This window comes from Setaria viridis, chromosome 6 (genome assembly GCF_005286985.2).
Source record: "Setaria viridis chromosome 6, Setaria_viridis_v4.0, whole genome shotgun sequence".
NCBI lineage: Eukaryota > Viridiplantae > Streptophyta > Magnoliopsida > Poales > Poaceae > Setaria > Setaria viridis.
Genome location: NC_048268.2, coordinates 26,868,779 through 26,890,865, shown reverse-complemented (window position 1 = coordinate 26,890,865; position 22,087 = coordinate 26,868,779). Strand labels below are relative to the sequence as shown.

The window sequence follows — 22,087 nt, the reverse complement described above, 5'->3', positions numbered from 1 at the left end:
GTTTCTGAAATTTCCTAGTTCCCACTACAGAATCTCAAGAAGCGCAAAATATTACTCAATGGCAAAATTAAGATTTGGAACATAACAGAAATCAAAATATTGTGTCAACTCATAGCCCTCTATCATCTAGAATACCTTTCTCTAGATTCCCCAGAAATGTTACCAGAATAAGTAACAACCGGCTCTATCTTCTTTTCCCAGCTTATAGTGTCAAATTAATGCAAGAAACATTTGTACGATATTAAATTTACACACCAAAACATAAACAGATGTTAAATCACACAAGGCACCGATTAACTCCAGTCTCAACAGTCCACAGATAGGGTTACAAATATACATCAAGCAATAATAAGCAGAAGCCGCTAACAAGTAAATAAAGAATGCGTCCATCCACATCAACAAGCAAGCTGTACGGAGAAAAGAGTCAAAGCACACCTTTCAATCGTTCTTTAACTTGGCACAGATAGACCTCCACTGGGCCGAAATTGCTGCGCAGATGATGAAGCAGAACGCGACTGAGTGAGTGAACCATCCAATTTCAGCAACCAGGTAACCAGCCCTCTTCTGACAGGACTTGGCCGGCGCGAGCATCAGCATCAGGAAACCAACGACCATGAACACGCACGAGACGAAGTAGATACTTCCAGTGACGGGACCGATGAGCGGATCCTGACGGCGGCGTGCCCGCCTGATGTTCCCAGCAAGAGGTCGCTGCGCACGCGCGATCTGCCACGAAAGACCACCGGTTACCCACAAAATTCACATACACACACAGGGGAATTTCTCACGCGAGAAAGAACCAGAGCAAGATAAGGGACGGGGATGGGATGGTGCACCAGTGCCTCTCGGATCTCGCGCTGGTGGTTTATCTTGAGGATCTGGGCGATGAGGGCTATGACGGAGAAGTAGAGCATGGTCCCCACGGAGACCATGAAGGCCTCCCTGGCGGCGGCCGCGGCAAGGGAGTCCCTGCCGAAGGCCCGGCGCACGGCCATGGCGGCGGTGCTGGTGATGTTGCACAGCAGCAGCGTGCCGAGGAAGCAGCAGAGGGCGATGCCGGCGACCACCTCGAGCTCGATGTACCCGTACGCAGCAGGCGGTAGCTCCCCGTCCCTCCTCGCCCCGCGCGGAGGCGGATGAGCCGGTGGCGCCCGCGGCTGGCGCCCCGGGCGTGGAGGCGTTGGCGGCCCGATGTCCCCCATGGATTCGCGAACCCTAGGCGCCAGAGGATTCCCTGCGGGGACTGCGAGGGTGGAGTGAGTAGAATGGACTGTGAGGGCGGAGCGGAGTGGAGTGGAGTGGACTGCGCGCGTGTAGCGGAGCGGAGGGCTGGTGAGGTGGTTGGGGCGTGCGGGGGATGACGAGGACGCAGGACCCCGACCGAACGGGGCGCGTGCCCGAACCGGCTGGGAGAATATGCTAACCCCACATGGTATCTTGCACACAGCTTGTCATGCATGCTACAGTATCATTTAAGAAAATAATTTTCGTACTCGATTTTTCCAGCATCAGTATTCGCTAACCCCAGGAATTTTTGTTCCGCCACCGATATCATTTTAGAAACAATTTTCATGCTCAAAGGACCTGGTCCTCCATTTATTTTCCATTTTGTCCAAACAGTGTCTTCCTTGTGTTTCTGTCATCGATATCAAGTCATTTGCAGGTGAAGTGGGGAGCCTTCAAAATTCATCGGTGCCTGAGTAGCATCGGTCCAAGAAGAATTAAATTTGTCGTTGGAAAGCATTGATGCTGGATGGTGGTATGGTTCTACATGGAAAACTGTTAGAGCTACTCATCGATCCATCATTTCGTGCTATCGTCATTCACCTTTGTACCGCGAGATTGTAAAAGTCAACTCGATATAAAATCATACAGCCACCGAGCAGCAATACCGTGCGCCGGTTGAACAGGCAATTTCACACCACGCGTTTAGTAATTTAGTATTTGCAGCTGCAAGTACGTAGGGTTCACCAGCAATTTCTACCATGTCTTGACGCAGGGCGCCATCCCAACTTTTCAGACTAATTCAGTTGCAGTGTGCAGAACACATTCTCGCGTGCTTCTCCTTACAATTCGTTAGACATTTGGCATTCCTTTTTCCCCTAACTAAACATAATCACTTGGAATTGATCACTCCTTTCTGTGACCCCCACATGCTGCTCATAGTCAGACGGCCACGCTTCACAGCTCATCTTCATCGGGTGAGGCCTTCATTAGTTCCATAGCCTTCCTGCAAAAACCAAAGGAAGGAAACAATTTTCAGTTGTAATCACAGAAGCATTCTGTCATGACAGAAATAATGTCATAAAGAAACGTTGAAAGTTGTCCAAACACATCGCCGTGGCCTGTTGCCATTTGACATATGCTAACTGCTTGTTATTGTTATACACGCACAAAAGGGACAAACAAAAGGTAGCAGGTTACCGTAGTTCTCTCTCAATCTCTTCGTTTCCAGGATCCAACTTCTGCGCATCCAGAAGAGCGTCATAGGCTTGCTTGTGCTCCTAAGACGAAGCAAATCCAGGCACATAAGACAACCACACCTCAGCTAAATTTGAAGTGTATAAGCAGATCGGCACTTTGGCAGGCTAGGCGTGTATCTCACCCCTAGTAGCATGTGAGCTGCAGCCAGACGATAGCAACCTTTGGCCCAGTCAGGTCGCATCATCCTGCACTTGTAAGCATCTGACAGGGCACCTTCGCCATCACCCATTTGCAGTCGACAGAGGCTCCTGTTTGAATATAGCGCTGCATCTGGTGCATGATCTATAGCCTATATGATCAAACAAGACAATCATACAATTACATTTCCCAATCTTAAATGATAACAACTGGAAATTAGATTGTAGGAATTATTTGTGGTCTGTAGACTACAGATTTCGCACTCGCCAACAGATAGATGCCTGTAGGCAAACTTCTTGGACTGACATTCATCATGTGGCAAGGGGAAAGTTTAATATTCTACCATTGCTACAACATTTTTCCAGTTTTATATGAACAGTAAAAAGTGTGCGTTTCAAATTATTCTTTATTAGATGTGCTCTAAAGATCCTATCAAGTTCAGTCTGTCCATGTCCATCTAGTCTTAAGTCGTAACTGCATCAATGCACAGTCACGTTGAAATAGATGAAATTACAAGACTGTCTTCGCTAATGATAAGTTACCAGAACACTTTAACTGATGCAAATTAGATAAAGAAAAAAACACTAGTTGGCGAGCCAGACAACCTTTTCTAGTTTTACTTTTGGAAAACCAATAAATGTTGCAGTTGGTTCCCTGCTAATGGAACAGGTTATCTGCTAAACATAGAAAAGGTTCCAAAGACTTACCAAACCGTAACATTTTGATGCCAAGTCATAATCCTTCAGCTTGAATGCCTTACTTGCCTGTGACTTGAACATAGCTTTTCTTCTTGCAATGTGACGTTCCTCCTAAACAATTAAATAATGAAAAGTTTAATGCAACCCAGCTTCATATTTGGATTACTGAATAAAACATATTTCTCACGCATGATTTTATAAGAAAAGAAACCTAATATCTTTATCTCAATAAAATTTTTAGCTTGTAGTCTAAGATGAACTGTCTGAGTTAATGACAGTGTAGATAACTCACATGGGCAGCGTGTGAGATGCAGTGGTTAGTTATATTTTATCGATATGGATTCTACTCGGAAATAATCCTGAAAGTCAAGGACTCAAGGTCTTGCCATCCATAATAGATGCTGGACAGCAGATAGAATAGCACGCCGTGGGTTGCCACACACCCTAGCTGTGCCTGCTAAGAAATGACCAATCACCTTCTAGCCGGCCGTGTATTCCCGGACAGGTGTGAATTTAGTGTTAAAAAGCTGGCCTCAGTTTAATGCAAAGCGAGCGGAAAAGACCTACATATTATATACTAAAAAGGGAAAAGTAAGCTACAGCAAACAAAAGTAAACCAAAGAAATAATAAGGGAAAGGATGGAACAGATTCTACTGTACATAGTTTATCCAATCTGCGATTTCTTGGAAATAACTAGCTTTCTCTTTATGAATAACCATGGTGAATTCAAAATTTTGCTCTGCAGCTCTGAACTGTTGGTTCAAAATTATCAAAAATCCAGTCATATCTCACTGTCCTCAAAGTTGAGGGAGAAAATGGTCTATTCTCTACTACAAAGGAGTATGACAGTAGAGCACAGTATATACATATATAGAATATTTTGTACGACAAGGGAATTCAAGGTATACATAGCATACCAATGGCTTTTTATGTTCCAATTTTGCATGAGAGATTACTCCATCAACACTCCAGTTTGGAACACCTGGAATTGGTGAAGTCAAGGGAAAGAGCATTTCAACTTCTTCCATGCAATCATTTAATGCAGCAAGCTCCACTGGCAATCTACCCAACTGCAACAGGAAGGAAATTGCCATTTCTGTAAATATTAATTAGATAATCAGCAAGGTCAAGATAGAGAGAGAATTGTGATATCGTTTGAAATGACCACTACGTAGTATTAGTATTGGAGCAGTAAGTTAACTAACAACTTGGGGAAAAGTCATCTGCCAGCAAGAACCCAAAGAGATGTATTCAGCAATAATTTAGGCAACAGGCACAATAATTTCTTTTGCGTTCTGCAGACGCGAGACTTCATGTGTCACCACAATTCTCCATTAGTTGTAAAAGAGCTAGCTACATCAACTGATCGAAAATTGCACAAAGTAGAAAGCATACTTTAATGAATTTGTCCATGATATCTACATATTCTCTCCATTGATTTCTATACACAGCACCAAAAAATTTGAACAGTATTTTATTCTATGGTGGATAATTAATAGCTACAACAACTAAACGAGTTTAAGTAATTTCAATATGAAACTAATGGTACCACTTTTTGTGTCAGTAAACATACATATTGTTGGTTGAAATTAGAAAATTAGAATGTCAAAAAGTTGAAATGCATGTGACGTAAAAAAAATAGAAACTGGCAAACGACTATTTAACCATGGATCCTGTTCTTCCTTCATAGCCGGCTAGCACTATAAAGCTAGGACATTTAAGGACTACATGATCAACCACAGTAATCACAGCTCTTCAGACTAAAATATGTAAATAATTGAGTATATCTTTCCCTTAAATCTCAATATGACATTCAACAGAAAACAACAATATGCATCTGTGACATAAAAATAAAAAACTATTAGAATGGAAGGTCAAAAAAGATATCCCTATTGCCTAGGAGCAAATGCAATGTCTTGTCAAAGCAGTGAAACTCATCCTAGAAAAGCTCCACAACATAACCAGAGAAGCTGAATAATAGACAGTATCATAAGAACCTAAAGATACAGAGTGGAAAACTGGACAGTATCAGAAGAACATCTAGAAATAACATATAAAAATATACATCATCTGGAATATTAGGGTCTGCTCCAGCCTTTAACAGTAACCGAACTTCATTCGTATAACCTCCCCGCATCGTAGCAATTACTAGAGGAGATATCAAAGAGCCTTTGCCATTGACATCAGCACCAGCCTGTGAAAAGGATTCATACAATTCCCTTTTTAGAAAAATGGCACAAATGAGTAAGCAAAGTAGCATCTTAGCAGAAGTTTAACAAAATGAGTCAATAATTCAAGAAAAATACTTGCCTTAATTAGTAGCTTCATGCATTTCAATGAATGGTAAATAAGAGCACCCATCAGTGGAGTGTGGGCACCATTAAAGGTGGTGCTGTTTGGCTGAAAGAAGAAGATGAGCAATCCCCATCAGTAACTTGATAAACAAGGAAACCAAATTTTCAGAGTCAGGGCAAAACAGCGTAAGAGGAACTAACGAGATAATACAATCTTACTGTTCTACCTTCGAAAGTTGTAATGCAGGTAACAATTACAATCGGATAGTGGATGTATAATGATAAAGGGTTCAATTGTCATCAGATAGTAGATATAAAATGATGAATGGTTGGAAGAAAACAATCAAAGTTGATCTTCAGACTGTCTTTCTTATTTTGACAAACAAATACTCCATGGTATTTGCTGAAAAGAACATATTTAAAATATATTTTATATACTGAATATAAGAAAAAGGAGCATTTTAGTTTAGAAGACTTGCTTACAGTTCAAACTTGGCACCCAAATTCTTTAAGAGGAAAATTCAATTGGATTTAACTAATCAGATAACATTCCATGAGGGCTGATTGAATCATATAATATCATCTTTAGTTCTTTACCCTTGAGGTATCCTAAGTGGTTGCCGAACCAGGTGAGATCATCTCACGGTCCTACACACTATCAGAATATTATTTGTCTGAACAATTCAGTTTAGTACTATGATGGCATCATATAACATAAGATCATCTATCGAAAGTTACAAATAGAAAAAGGGAAGAAAGGTTCATGAGTTACCATATTAAGAATAGAGTCAGACAACCAAAAACACATATATGACATGTCATCTGAGTAGTTGGTCAAGCAAAAGAACCATCTACCTATCCATATTAACTCTTGAAAAGAAAAGAAAAATGAAATAATATGCATCAGGGCAATATACGTCTGCGTGGTGATCCAATAAAATCTTCACAGTCTTATCCTGCTCATTGTTAGCAGCCTGATGGAGTGCTGTCCCATGGCCATAGTCTGTGTCGACAGGGATTCCTTTTGAAAGCAGGAACTCTGTTACCTTAGTACTTCCTGTGAGCGAGATTAGTTTAAAAATCATAAAGTTATGAACAATAGAATAAACAGAGTACATAATAACAGACAACCAATAATGATCAAGTTGAACTACAAGTAAGCACTTTTAGCAAGTGATACTCCAAAACCAAACAAGCACTTTTAGCAAGTGATACTCCAAAAACAAACAATTAATTAGCAACATGAATTCATGAAGAATGACACAAGGAGACTTCTAGTTGTAAGTACTACTATCACAACATGACAGGTAATACAAAAGATAAGTCGCATGTGCATTTGTGACAGAAAAATAACCACTGCATGCAGCATGGTGTAGAACAGTGCGTCCTTTATCATCTGCTTTCATTAGATCACCACCACGATCAAGAAGATACTTCACAGTAGAAACATCACCAGACTGAGCAGCGGTCATAAATGGTGTCACACCTGGCATGAAAAGAAACAGTTCACAAATCTCATACAGCAAGTGCTAAAGGTAGTCACAGATGACAACTGTGAGTCAGTTAACAAACCTCCAGCTGCAGTCATATTTGCATTCCCCCCAAGTTCCTCCACCAAGTACATGCAGACCTCCAGATGGCCCGCACACGCTGCGCAATGCAGCACCCCGACGCCAGCCTTTTCAAAAGAGAAAACTGCAGCCTGGTCACCGTTTCTTTTGCCAAGACTCGCTACAATGCCTGTCTCCCGAAGCAAACATCAAAAAATCATAACACTGAGGAAGCAATAGCTAACATGTGCAACACAAAATAGCGAGAAAGAACCTCAATATGTGAGCAGCAGAAGCAGAATGCAAAAAAGACAGGACTTTGCGCGACGTCGACACATCTTGCAATCACTAGGACATCTGCACTGGCTAAAAATAAGTGCCCGCGAGGCCGAGCAGGCTCGGAATCGCGTGATGGAACAGGTCAGACGTACACAGCATCACCCAAAAACTGATAATTTCCAAAGACATGATGACAAAGATACATGCTGCATTGCAGAACTCCCACCGCCAACGATTTAAGACAAAAAAAAAAGTTACTTTTTTTCCCATAAGAGGTGATATTATCAGGATTACAAGGACCGCAAAGGCGAAAACACAACATAAAGCGTCACTACGCCTCTAGAACCAAATCAAATTTGGGGGTCAATTAATCTAAGCACAGGACTACAGGAGCACGCAACCACGCAAGAGCCAAACACCTGAGGGAGGGAAAGGGGATCGATGGATGCGGGTATACCTTTGATCCGGCCGAGGTCGCCCTCCAAGGCAGCCTTGATGAGCTTGTCCTCAGCTGCGCACACACACAAACCAAAGCCAGGGAAATCGCAATTAGAAAAATGCAAAATGCATCCTAGTGTTCCCGCACGCGCGCGCGGGAGCCCGCGGAAGCGAGCAGGAGGGAGGGATTTGGGGCGGGGCGTACTGGAGTCGTTGCCGGTGCGGGGGCGATAGATGAAGGGCGCCTCCATGGCTCGCCTCGTCCCCAGCGAGGCCACCTCTCGCACTCGTCCCGTGAAGAGGAAGGAGGAAGCTTCCGGAGGAAGGAGCACTGGAGCAGGGATTTTGGAACACACGCCGCCTGCGCCGCGCCACGGTGGGGGGAGGAGTTGGGGGTTTTCTTCGCCTGCCTCGCTTCCGCTTTGGCCCGGCCGGGTGGAGAGGTGGACAGGGCGTTGGTGCACCGGCCGCGGCGGCTGGACCTCTCTGCTCTTTCACTTCGCTTGGGGGCAGCTGGGTTTACCAACACCCGGCGCACGGGAGCGGCTGGGCGCGGCCGGCCTCCCACGATTTCGCTGGACGGCCGCCATGTCTACCTGCTCTCAGTGACATGGGTGGCCCACGGGGAAGAGGGAGCGTTTGATAGGTGGGTGGCAGACGGGGCGGACGCTGTGGAGGTTGCTTGCGGCGTGCGCGGGCAGAGCAGAGCCTGTGGATGGCGGACGCGTGTGCAGCGAGGACGACCCAAAGGCTGCTGGCCTGCTGCATCGCGTGCGCCGCTCCCTTCCTGGCCAACGTGCTGCGTGCCTATCAACGACTAGGGGGTGTTTGTATTAATAAGTTGTTTATAACCTAAACACTCTTGCTTATAGAGTTGCAAATAAGCAAGTGAAGAGCTCCTTTTTTTGCTTATGAGGTGCTCTTTACCCCCCTACCCTCCCCACTTTTCTCTCTCCCCAACTTTTCTCCTCTCCCCACATCTCCTTCTCTCTCTCCTTCTCTCCCCCCACCCGGCGCTCCCACCCTGCCGCCGCGCCTGGTGTCCACCCGTCGGTCCCTCCCCGCCGCCACCCGCCGCCGCCGCTCCCACCCGCCGCCGCTCCCGCCCACCGCCCGCCGCCCCTCCCGCCCGCCGCCGCTGCTCCCACCCGCCGCCGCTCCCACGCGCGCCCGTCGCCGCTCCCACGCGCGCCCGTCGCCGCTCCCACGCGCGCCCGTCGCCGCTGCCGCTCGCCGTGGGAGTAGGAGGCGAAGCGGTCGGCGACGAACTCGCCGCCGCGCTTGAACACGTGCTCATCGCGCGTCGCCAGAGGCATCTTCTCCACGGCGGCGAGGGTGATGGCCTTGGCGGTGTCCACGGGGACGACGGCTCGGACCTCGCCGGCGAGCCTGGCGGCATGTTGACGCGCAGTACGGTGGCGCCGCCGTTGCGGGCGATGCGGGAGTGGAAGAACTCGTCGGCGCCCTGGAAGTAGAAGTAGTCCAGGCGGTCGCGAAGCGGCGAGAAGAACGGGACGCCGTAGCCTCCCGGGATCTTGCGGATCGGGAGGCCGGAAGGCGACAGCTTCTGCTGCTCGCCGGCGGCGACGTCGCTGGAGTTGGCTCGCTTATTAGATGCCATTGCTGGAAGGTGGGAGGAGTGCAGTGTGTAGTTTTGCTCCTGCCCGCCGCCCGTCGCCACTCGCGCCTGCCGCCTGCCACCGGCCGCTCGCGCCCCGCCGCCGCTCACGCTTGGCCGCTGCCCGCTTCTTCTGCGCCAAGGACTAGGAGCTGGTACTAGAGGTAGAGGGAAATGGGATGGCAGGGGCAAATGTGTCAATAGCAGTCTCATTTATTGCAAATAAGCAACCCAAACCAAACATAGACTTATAAATAAGCAACTACAATAAGCAACTTAAGCAACTTATAAATAAGCATCCATAACCAAACAGGCCCTTAGTAGTTGTCGTATCGAATGTTTGGATACTAATTAGGAGTATTAAATATAGTCTAATTACAAAACTAATTACACAGATGGAGTCTAATTCGCGAGACGAATCTATTAAGCCTAATTAGTCCATGATTTGACAATGTGGTGCTACAGTAACTATTTGCTAATGATGGATTAATTAGGCTTAATAGATTTGTCTCGCGAATTAGTATAGGGATTCTGCAGTTAGTTTTATAATTAGCTCATGTTTAGTCCTTCTAAGGGGTTGTTTGGTTCCTCTGACTTATTTTTAGCAAGTGTCACATCGAATGTTTATATACTAATTAGAAGTATTAAACGTAGACTATTTATAAAACCCATTACATAAGTGGAGGCTAAATGGCGAGACGAATCTATTAAGCCTAATTAATCCATCATTAGTAAATGTTTACTGTAGCAACACATTGTCAAATCATGGACTAATTAGGCTTAATAGATTCATCTCGCTGTTTAGCCTTCACTTATGTAATGGGTTTTGTAAATAGTCTACGTTTAATACTTCTAATTAGTATCTAAACATTCGATGTGACGGGTGCTAAAAATAAGTTAGAGGAACCAAACAACCCCTAATTAACATCCGAACATCCGATGTGACCCTCCTAAAGTTTAGTAGCTCGTATCAAACACCCCTCAACGGCTAGCCGCGTAGGTAGAGACTAGCATTACTGTGGCAAACGCGCGATTGTGCGAACAAGCTGCACAGTCCCATCCTGAGCCAAAGCCAACCACGTGTGTCCGTGTGTGGGCTCCCAAAATTGCGAGTACTTGCCGCATCACGCGGAGACAACAAAATAAATAGTTTATACAGTAGTACCGTCTGCAAACTATTTGATTTATATATGGACACATAAATCATGATAATCAAATATATATATATGATCTTTGTATACCATTTTGTTTCTTGTTTGAGATAATACATGTTGTATGCATTGCATGAGAATATAATTCTGTCAGAGAAACCGTGAGGTAAACATTTTCATTTAATTTCAGACCTTCTTCATGTTTAAAGGATCCCTTTGAGCTTGTTTGGTTGCCTGGAGGAGTTTAGCCTGGCTCGCACTAGCCAGCTAGGCTCAATGCATGTAGGAGCATGGTGTTTGGTTGTCTGTTCGCACGAGTCGGGTTCTCCCGAAAACCTATTTGGTTGCTTGTATGAGGACGGGTTGCATGAGATGAAAATATATAAATAATCATCATAATGATATTTATTCCATGAAACTATTATCTTGTAGCTCTTAGTTTATCTTATTACTCCTTAATATTAATTAAAATATGTTAATATCATTTAATATGTGCTAATAATACATTAATAACGTTATTAGATGACTAATTACCCGCACCACGGCTGATTTCTGCGTTCCTCCGGAGCTTGGCTGCGGGAGGTTTCTTGCATGCGCGGAGCCTGGCTGAGCAAATACGCAAACTAAACAAATATGTGTTCTCGCAGTGGCAGAATCTAGCTGAGGGCGGATGCAGACAACCAAACGCGCCCTTTGTGATTTCTTCCTCTATCGAGGGACACATCCTATAAAGTTCAAGATCCTTATCTGAAGTCCTATCTCTCGGACGTTGACTCTCGTATCTTGTTTCTGTGTCTCTCTCAATCCTATCTCTTGATCTATTCAGGGTGTAGAGGCCGGCGGCCGGCAGCTCAGCTCCGGCGTCAAGCGTGATGTCCGGAAGCCGGTGCGGTTCGGCATGGAGCACGAGCAGCAGGAACGTGGCACGACATCTCGGCGTGAGCAACCAGCCGGCGGCGTGGAGCAGGTGACCAGCCGGCAGCGCCGTGTGGACGGCGCACGCACAGGCCAGGTTTGCTCGCCGTTGCCGATCTATTTTTGCCCGGCAAAAGAATGGCGCTGTCATCAAACAAATCGCCCGCGCCCGCACCCGCACCGAATCGGCACCGTCGTAGGGAGAAGTCGGCCGATACAACGCATCGGCGCCTTCTCGCGGATGATTTTGCTTGTGTGCCGTCTCTCCATTGTACATGCCCTAAGATATCATGTATATATATTTTTATGAATTGGTCCTTTAATGTGATCCTTGGTAATTGGTAGCCTAGCATTTCAATCTTCAACACGCATTTCAATTATGATCCTTGGTAGTAATTGATAGTTTACTATCCCAATTCTTTCACTTCAAGATCAGGAGGTGACCGAGCAAAGATTCCAAGGCCTCGAGTGCGACGTCATACGAGATAAGATGTGGAGAATACACTTAACTTGTTGTCTATACATACTATTGACGACTTCTATCTTTAGCGTGATTACGTTTTATTTCCATCTCGACACGTGTGAACACGAGGATGACGAACTTCCAGCAATGATTTCCTCTACAGTTATCCAACAGAGGTGGTGGATAAAAGGACAAGCGCCTGAGACTAGTGGAACTTCTACAATACATAAGGGCACGTAGAACAGTTGCTGTCTATTTGACTTGCCAAGTTAGAGGTGGTGCTAAGATTAGTGGGACTTCTGTAATACATAGGGGCACGTACAACAATTTAGACATTTGCTGTCTATTTAACTTGCCAAGTCACACAAAGACAATAATACAAACAGTTTATATAATGGATTGTCTATACAACCATCTGCGAACTATTCTATGCATGCATACATCTATGATCAAGTATAAATTATATCTCTATGCACTATTTTTTGTTACTTTTTTATACAAAAGAGAGTCACCGTATGGTTCAGGACTAAAAACATCAACTTGGAGAAGATGGAGAGCGTCTACACAGTATGCCTCCTCCTGATCTTGCTTGACTAAAATGCCACTGAACTGATCAGGTTACACAGCATTTTCAGACGGTGTCCTGACAAAACACTTCCTGTATTGAAGAGTTGCACAAATGTACCATGTTTATCTTATGGACACGGATACACCGAGAGGGGTCTCCGGATAAGACTCCGCAGAGAGCCCCTATCCACTCCCGGCCTCCTGTGGGAAAAAAAACCATTTCATCATCTTCCTCCTTGCACCGCTTCTTCACCGCCCGCGACTGCGACTGCGCGACGACGAATCCTGCCCGCCCTGCTCCGCCACCAGCTTCCCCCTCACCGCCCTCCTCTCTCCCCTCCTCCCCCCCTCCTCTCACCCCATCTCCTTTGAACCCGAGCTCCAAGCCTCCTCCGCCGTCCCTCCCGACTCCAACGGCGGCGGCGGCGCCGGAACCACCACCTACAACCCACTGCCATCGCTAACCACACCTGCCTTGATGCCCCTGCCGCCAACCCTCCCCAACCGGCCTCCTCCACGACCCCGGCGGACACCGCCATCGTCGCCCGTCGTTCCGCCCACACCCCACCACCACCGCCGGTCCGGCAGCCGCCCCGGCCATTCCTTTAGGTCTGGCGAGCATAGAGTTCCTCCCCAACCCAAAACCTCCAAACCCTAACCAGGTCAAAGCTCGTCGGAGTTGGAGGTCATCGACGGAGAAGACAATGTCCGCATCGGAAGAGGTCGCATGGAGAAGATTCGATTTGTTACTTTTTTCTCAATTTGTTACTCCTCTTCTTTTCTTCCTTTTCTGTCTTCCTATTTTTCATCATCCTATCTGAATCAGGAGGGCTCTCCCTTTAACTCTAAATCGAGAGCCCTCTCGATTTAGATTTTGCGTTATCTAATTGGCTAGAGCATGAGACTAAAGTTAAAATTCAATCCACGTATACTTCAGTTTGCAAACAAAATTCAGTTTCTACTAACAAACCAACCGATCAAAATTTTAGCCTTTCCGAGCCTAACTGATCCTACTGCTGACTGCTGACCCGCTGAAAATTCCCCCATCCACTAGCTTAAACAGGACAAACAGGTCACGGATGGATGGAAGAACACTGAGAAATCGAGCTGCACCTCTTGCCGACCCCGGTAGCTAGCGCTATTGCATCGCGGAAGCCTGCTACTGCTGCTTTTACAAAAATCAAGCCGCCGTAGAGCCGGTGTAGCCACGGCAGACGTCAAGGGAGGAGGAATTGCCTGCTCCAGAGTGCAGATCCAACTATCGAGCAACCCATCGCGCCATCATTTGCCCTTCTCTCCAGGTTGATGCGGCCACCAGAAACAGGAACCACCGCTGCTGCGCCCTTCTTCTTCGCAACCGACGCCGCGCCCTTGCGCTTTCCCAGCGCCTCCGAGCCGGTCGGCTCCTGCAACAACGACGAACCCTCCTGCATCTGTTAGGGAGGAGAATAGATGAACACGGGGGAGGCAACAAGATGGTATCGGGGATGGAGTTTGGCGCGCCAGAACACGATTGATTTGCTTCCATCTTCGCGCGCGCCGCGGGAGGATCTGGACTGTCGTCGTCCTACGCCGACGACACGTGCAACGCCGCTGCCGTCTCGTCTCTCTCCTCATTAATGAGGGTCAACGTCAGATGAAATTGCACCGCTGGCGGTATATAGACGGCAGGTGTCTATCCTTTGTAAGTGCCCTAAGGCAGAGGCGGGCGCACGATCTGGACTATGGGTATTTAAAATTGGAGATGGCAAGAAATTTTTTTTGATAGAATAAATTATAGTTTTATAACACAGAATTAAGTGGTAGCATCATTGATTAATAAAATTGATCACAAATTGAAATTGTCCAGCTACTAATGATCAACATATCAAAGTGGCAACATATGAAATAAATAGAGGCTAAAACAGCAAAATGGTAACAAAGATTACTACTTACAAGCTATAGGACAACTTTCCGTTCTGCCATGCTTTGAAAATGAGCGATGATGTCCTTATCCTTAGCTTGCATGAAGAATTCCCTTTCAATCAATGTGACCAAACAACCATTCAAATATTTCTGCCCCATCTTACTTCTTCTCTTGTTCTTTATCAAATTCATTATAGAAAAGACCCTCTCAACACCAGCAGTTGCAACAGGGAGAACAAGCACCAATTTGAGAAGTTTATAAACAATTTCATACCGAGAAACCTTTCCTTGTTTAACTAGCATCGTAGACAACTCTGCTAGACTTCTCAAAATTTTTGAAGTTTTCATCATTTCTGACATCATTGATATAGTGGTGCAACTGAAAATGAAGCTGGTGTATTTCTTGAAATTCAAAGTCATGTGGATAGAACCCAGCAAGCTTAACCAAGTTCTCAACATTAAAAGCAGAAAAGGAATTTGCTGGACTGAATGATGCCATGCATCTAAGTAGCTCTGTGTTTACCTCATCAAACCTATTATTGAGCTCTTGAACTTGTCTATCAATGACACCCAAAAACATATCAGCATGAAACCGGTGATAATTAATGGCACCTCTGTAGAACTGCCTTGATCTTTGCATAGGAATATACTTCCCATTCATGTCAACAACTTTAACATTGTGCTTCTCACAAAAAGAAGTGACCTTGGTAAGAAATTCTTGCCATCCAGAATCTTGTCTCAAAACATCCAGTTCTACCTTTGTGAACTCCAGAAGATCCATTGCATTTACGATATCTTGCTCCCTCTTTTGCAAAGCATTGCACAAGTCATTTGTGTATTCAAATATTTCATTCATCAAGTGTAGCAGGAAAACAAACTCAAAGGACTTAAATACTGTGAGCATAGTTTGAGCTCCATTAGCCTCAGCCCCTTTACTTTCATTCCCAATCCTAAAGAGAACTTTCTTGATTGAAGGATACAAGAACATAACATGCATTACAGTTCTGTAATGAGATCCCCATCGTGTATCACTTGGCCTTGCTAAGCCCATCTCTTGATTCAATCCTTGCCCGGTTTCAATTTCACCCAATTTCAATGCTTCAATCATGTATTCAGCTTGAGAAATGCGAAGCATGCGGATCTTTTTACAAGACATCCCTAGAACATTCAACAAATAAGCAAGTTGCCCAAAGAACCAATCACAATCAGTATTCTCCTTAGCAACTGCTACAAGTGTTAGTTGAAGTTGATGGGCGAAGCAATGAACAGAATAATCAGAAGGGACTCATCCCTAATTAGTTTCTTCAAACCATTAACATGACCCTTCATATTACTAGCTCCATCATACCCTTGACCACGTACCTTGGATAGGGGCAATTGATATTTGATAAGCAAGGATTGAATTGCTTCTTTAAGAGTCAATAATGTAGTATCTTCAACTTGGACAAGACCTAGAAACCGCTCAACTGGTTCTCCTTTTTTATTGACAAAACGCAAACAAAGAGCCAATTGTTCCAGTAGGTATGCATCACTTGACTCATCAGCAAGAATTGCAAAACACTCATCACCAAGTTCGTCAATGGTAAATTTAGTTGTTTCATGAGCACAAGCATCAATGAGTTGTTTCTGGATCTTGTGATCTATCATCTGACAGTTTTGTGGTGCATTCTCTAGTACCACCAGATTAACCTCTTCAAAGTTTCCTACTAGCCATGCTAAAAGTTCCCGAAAATTCCCCTTGTTGAGCGAATCCTTTGTTTCATCATGACCCCTAAAAGCCAACCCTTGACGCAACAGAAATCTTATGCACTTAAGTGACCATGTCAAGCGAGCTAGATACTTAGCCTTGAATTGTGTAGTGTTTGATGCAACAGATTCACGGATTGATGCCTTAGGTCTCGTGAACAATCTATATTTCTCTTCAGCTTCACTATGAGCACTATCGATAGCACCAACATGCCTATGAATTCTCTTTTTCATATTCCAATTTCTAAACCCTTCAACAACAAAAGCATCTCCACCAGGAAATTTGCAGTTATCTTTGAACAAATAGCAAACAAAGCAAATGCAGCATCTTTATCCACACTGTACTCAATCCACTTAAATTCAGCAAACCACTTATGTTGGAAGCGATGCATACCTCCACAATCATGTTGCGGAAAAGCATCCCTCTTCATTTTTGTTGACATGGACCCAATGCAATGTATGCCCTTCTAACTGAATCTTGATCATTGACATCATAGCTTGAGATCGGAGCCCTCAATCCAGGATCATGCTCAATGCCATAATCATTCTTGTCTTCATCACTAGAATCATTTTCTTCCACAGGTATGGATTCACCATCTTCTATTGTACCGTTCTCTGGAGGCTGGTTGGATCTCACTGGTTCATGTGGTACCGTGCTTGTTTCACTACCACTCTGCCCTTGGAATAACACTAGTTGCATTTGGCTTTCATTGCAAGATTGGTTAACATTCTCCGGTTCAGGTTGTCTCTTCTTTGCAGCAGCCCTTGCCATGAAAATCCTCAAATCAGTAGCGGCACTACCCTTCCTCTTCATGGTTCAAACCTAAAAGTTACACAATTTCACATTGAACTAAATTCATGAGCATCCACATTTTGCAAGTTGATGTGCTATCCTAATTTGACAAACAATTGAAAATGCTCACCTCAATTTCACAAACAATCAGGAATAGCAATCAGTAGACAGTAGGAGTTTGGGGGCTCGGCCGACTGGACTCGTGGAGGAAATGAGGAATAGCAATCACTGCAATCACTAGCTCGGCTGACTGGAATAGCAATCACTGGCGCGCCCGCCGCCGCCGGCCCGTCGTCGGCCGTCGCGGCGCCCAACCGCGTGCGCGGCCGCGCGCAGGCCGCAGGGGGGCAGCTGGCAGGGCGCAGGCCACCCGCTGCCCTCCAGTAGCCGCCAGGCGCAGCCGCCAGCCTGCCCCAGAGCCCACCGCCCAGCCGCCCAGTCGCCCACCAGACACCAGTAGCCACAGCAGGCAGTAGCGCCTGCGCGCCCGCTGCCGCCGGCCCTTCGGCAGCCGCGGCCCGCGGCGCCTCCGCTCGGCGCCAATCGCGCGCCGGCCCCAGGCCGCCCGCCGCCCTCCTAGCCCGCCAGCCGCGGCCTACCACCGGGTGCCGCCACCACCGGTCCACCGATGCCGCCGGACGCCGCTAGGGTTCGCGCGCCTGGAGCCCTGGACCCTGGACTCCTGGAGCCGTGTAGTGGTGCGTGAATGTGCTCACGGTGGGGGTGGGCCGGTGGGGGACTGGGGGCGTGGGCAGGCCGGATGGGTCGGATGGGCTAGTTGGGCCAGTCGAGGGAGAGCGAAGTTGGCCTCCGGTGGGCCTTTTCGAGTGAAATGTGTATGCTAGCTTTTCTATTTTTGTTTTTTCATACATATACCTAAAATACAGTATATATATGAAATTTTTTTGCAAAAATAATGGGTATTCAATTGAATACCATTGAATCTAAGTGGGCCCGCCACTGCCCTAAGGGATACAAGACCACCACTAAGGAAGGGTCGCCAGCAACACCAAGTTACCACTGGTCATTGGAGTGTCTAGTGAGGATGTCGCTAAGACTGGAGAGAGGTGGATATGACTGGGAATCAAGCTAGAGCGTGCTGCGTCGGAGAGAGGAGGAAGACATAGTAGGTGGTAAAAGATTGCTACCTATTGGATTACAATCGTGTGGCTAAAGAAATTATTTGAAGGTGTATTGTTAAATGATCCATGTTAAAAATTGTATTCTACTTCCTCCATTCCAAATTATATGTAGGTCATTTTAAATTTTCTAAGTTTATAGTTTTTAAAATACATCTACATATACACCATATCTAGATACATAGCAAAATTTATAAATTAAAAAATAAAATGACCTATAATTTAAAATGGAGGAAGTAACTTTTAAATGTGTTGGACATGTAGGAGAAGATGCATAGAAAGAGAAATGGCTTTGGCCTTCTTCGAGCTAGTGGCTTGGGTTAAAATGCAAAGAGAGGAAGACAGGAAATGCCTAAAATCGATCAATCAAAGTCCATCAACCATTCCCAGGATTATCCATGTGTAGAAACGATTATACAAATGCACAAAAGAAATCTATAATGTTTAAAATTGAGCTCATTGGATAAGACAACACCGTTTTTCATTACCATTGTAGAGAAAACAATTAATATAAAATGTATCGCGCACGCGAATGCCTTGTGCGCGTGTCCATTTGTGAGCCTCACTACGGGAAACAGTAAGTTTGCCGAGTGCCCCAGGCACTCGGCGAAGGTCCAAAAACACTCGGCAAAGCATTTGCCGAGTGTAACACTCGACGAACAGGACTCAACGAACCTTCCCTCGACAAATAGTGGATTTGCTGAGTGTCAAACGTCGGGCACTCAGCAAAAGCTTTGCTGAGTGTCAGAAAACACTCGGTAAAACTAAACACTCGGCAAAAAGGCGTTGACGGACTGTCACGGTAATGGAGTTTTTGCCGAGTGCCAAACGGAAGAACACTCGGCAAAGGTTTACGTGTTGCCAAGTGCCTTCTTCCCGACAGTCGGCGAAGATTCAAATGTTGCCGAGTGCCGTCTTCCAAACACTCGGTGAAGATTTATACGTTGCCGAGTGTCGTACTCATGACACTCGGCGAACTTTTACTTTTGCCGAGTGTCGATTGCGTGGCACTCGGCAAAGAAGACGCTTCCGCCAGCATTTTATGGCACCTTTACTGAGTGTTGTATCGAAAACACTCGGCAAAGTAGTTCCAGAATAACAGAAATTGGCCTCTTTGCCGAGTGTTACAGATTCGTTACGTATAAAGTACCCCTCTCAAATAACAACCACAGAAGCATCACAGGCATATAAATTGCATCACAGGCATATAGATTGCATCACAAGCATCACAAGCACACAAATAACATTCACAAGTACATATAGGTTCTAGTCTAAACAAGTAATTCACAAGTTTCCTTAACACACTAGCCGTTCAAACAAGTCACTGATGAGGATGTGTAGGTGGCCACTACCCCCAAGATGATTCTGCATTGGATGTCGCCGATTGATTCTGCACAAAGTTAAAGAGATTGCATTAGTCACTTTTCTAGTGTAAGTTTTTAGTGCCTGTAGTTTCTAGTTTAATTCTAGATTGATTGTAAGGTTGACAAGTGACTCACAGGAGTAGCTGCAGGAGGTGGAGGTGACGGGAATAGGTTCGGTGGCATAGGTGGTGGAGTTTGACCTAAACTCTAAAAAACACTCTGCATGTACTGGAACATCGACTCCGTCCTCTGCCTTTCTATCTGCCGATCCGCCTCGATCCTCGCCTCTAGGTCCTTCCGTCGCTTCCATTCTACTTCCACCTGGGCCTACAATATTTCATCCCAATGTCTTATTGCAAAGTAAAAGGTACGTAAAAATCAACGAGAGATGAAACAAATAGAAATGACTTGCAGAGCCTACATCTGTAACTGTGCAGTGGTCGGCCGTGCCCGTATCGCGGGGCTCGAGTCCGTGCTCCTTGCTCGGATCTGGGAGAGACTGGGAGTACTGGCAGTGTCGATCACGCTATCACCAATCCAATACCGGCCATGCTTCTTACCTCCTCCCACCCTCATCACAATTTCTGCATCAATATCCTGGGAGCTCGGATCGAACTCTGGCCCATGAATCTCCCTTGCCATTGATGTGTACTCGGTGACGTGGCTGTGGATGCTTGGATGGCTGTACGCCTCGGGCGGGTCCTCCGGGTTAAATTCGATGTTGGCCGTCGCTTTGCCCTTTTTGGACATAACCCATGCCTTGAACCGGGAGCACTCTTGGCCATCATGTGATGACGTCTGCGGCAAAAATGCAAAATGATTAGAAATTATGCAGTATTGAGCGTGAGAATAAAGAAATGAATTCGCGTACTCATTTTTCCTTGTATTCATCAAGGCTCAGGCTGCCTTGATGGTGTGATGCATATGGCATCTCCAGACGTCGCTCCCAGCAAGCAAGGTGATTCTCCAACCACCCGGGCTGCAACCACACGTCCACCATTTATTCCCAGCACCGGATATGGGCTCGGCACCACCACGGAGGCACCTACATCATCAAGTATGTGACATATAACAAAAGAAATTAAGCATAATTAATCTCAGAAATAGTAAGTATTAACATTCTATATTTACCGCCATGAATTCTTACTTGGTCAGGTTCATTGTCCTTGCCTCTTCTTTTTTGACCTTCATCCTTCTGAATTCAGCATAGAAGTCGATGATGGCCTGAACTCGCGTCTCGTAGTGCATGTCCTTGATGAGCTTCTTGGCGGCTTGTTTAGTGACGGAGGCCACCCTAGCCTCGAATCCCTCCTAGCATCTATAGAAGTCCTGCATATAGACACGTTGCATACAATTATTATTTCAAGAATGTCCACCGAAGCTGATGTATTAACCAATGTAGTGTTGCGAATACTTACCCACAGCTCGACCTTCACCCGCTCCGCCTTGTTGGAGAATGTCCTGTGGTCACGATCATTGACGTCGGCGGCGGCAACATAGTGGTCCCACGTGTAGGCCGGCTTCTCCTGTTCGGCGAAGACCACTAGACCAGGGAAGTGTAGCCTACACAAAAGACCAAGGATGTCGTTGACCTTGCGGTTGTGGACACCCCCATTGAGCTTAATCCAACTCCTACACAAGTGATTAATATAAATTATTAGTTTCTATTGTAATTTTCAACATATCAAAAGTACTGAGAATATGTAAAGGAACTTACTTTGCCCTAGTGGGTTGAATCAGTGGGCGTCTATGAAGAGGGGTCGGTCACCTCGGGAGGGACGAGGGACCTCGCAACCAGATCTTGGACTGCGAATCCCCTGCCTCCTCCCCTTCCTCCCTCTCCTGCTCCTGCTCCTGCTCCTGCTCCTGCTCCTCCTGTACCTCCGCCTTGTCACTAGAGGCATGCGCAGAAGGTATCTCCTCCTCCTCAGACGACCGGGGCGAAGGTACAGGCGACGGGGGCCTCACCCCTTTACCCTTTCCTTGATCCCTGCCTCGACCCCTGCCTCTACCCTGGACCTGTGTCTCCTCCATTTCCTCGACCAGTGCGTCACCCCTGCCTCCACCCCTGCCTCGACGCCTCCCTCGACCCCTCGACGTCTGACCTTGTACTTGACCCTGAAGCTGACCCTGAAGCTACAGCTTTGAATTTTTCGTAAAGTGCTGCCATCTTCCTCGTACCGCCCACCATTGTTCAATCACCTGCAATTAAAAAGAGTAAACCAATCAGCACAGATAAACAAAACATACTTAGGAAGATATGCAAAATAAACTAAATATACTTAAAAAATAACATGGTATGACAAATAATAAATAAATTAGTACGGCCCATACATGTATTAGAAATAATCATCATGATCGGGATTAGCTGGATCATAAGTCTCATCATCACTGTCACGTGTGTCAATAAAATCATTCCCGTGCTGCGAAAGAGCAATGTCGTCATCAATGTCCTGTCCTAACTATAATCGCTGAAGTAATTCTAACTCCTTCATATTATGAACCTCATCTCTAGCGTCCTCGTCAGCAAACCTTTCATTGTCT

General features: G+C 45.9%; 1 protein-coding gene and 1 pseudogene across 3 annotated transcripts; both read right to left on the bottom strand.

Annotated features, from left to right (window-relative positions):
• Positions 1 to 1,928: 1,928 nt before the first annotated feature.
• On the bottom strand, positions 1,929 to 8,262 carry LOC117860158 (uncharacterized). Of its 3 annotated transcripts, none has more exons than XM_034743401.2 (13): positions 8,088 to 8,174; positions 7,902 to 7,955; positions 7,440 to 7,531; positions 7,188 to 7,355; positions 6,970 to 7,101; positions 6,533 to 6,672; positions 5,632 to 5,721; positions 5,387 to 5,515; positions 4,239 to 4,391; positions 3,330 to 3,431; positions 2,606 to 2,773; positions 2,425 to 2,504; positions 1,929 to 2,230 (listed from the first exon to the last, which is right to left on the bottom strand). In XM_034743401.2, exons 4-13 carry the CDS (start codon positions 7,237 to 7,239, stop codon positions 2,182 to 2,184), a joined length of 1,095 nt encoding a protein of 364 aa, XP_034599292.1. In that variant the 5' UTR covers positions 7,240 to 7,355; positions 7,440 to 7,531; positions 7,902 to 7,955; positions 8,088 to 8,174; the 3' UTR covers positions 1,929 to 2,181. The 3 variants fall into 3 exon arrangements, with proteins under 3 accessions (XP_034599292.1, XP_034599293.1, XP_034599291.1); XM_034743402.2 differs by having other exon boundaries at positions 7,440 to 7,527; positions 8,088 to 8,163; XM_034743400.2 differs by lacking the exon at positions 7,440 to 7,531 and having other exon boundaries at positions 8,088 to 8,262.
• A 6,272-nt stretch (positions 8,263 to 14,534) lies between these two features.
• Positions 14,535 to 16,974, bottom strand: LOC140223107 (uncharacterized; annotated as a pseudogene).
• Between the last annotated feature and the right edge of the window lie 5,113 nt (positions 16,975 to 22,087).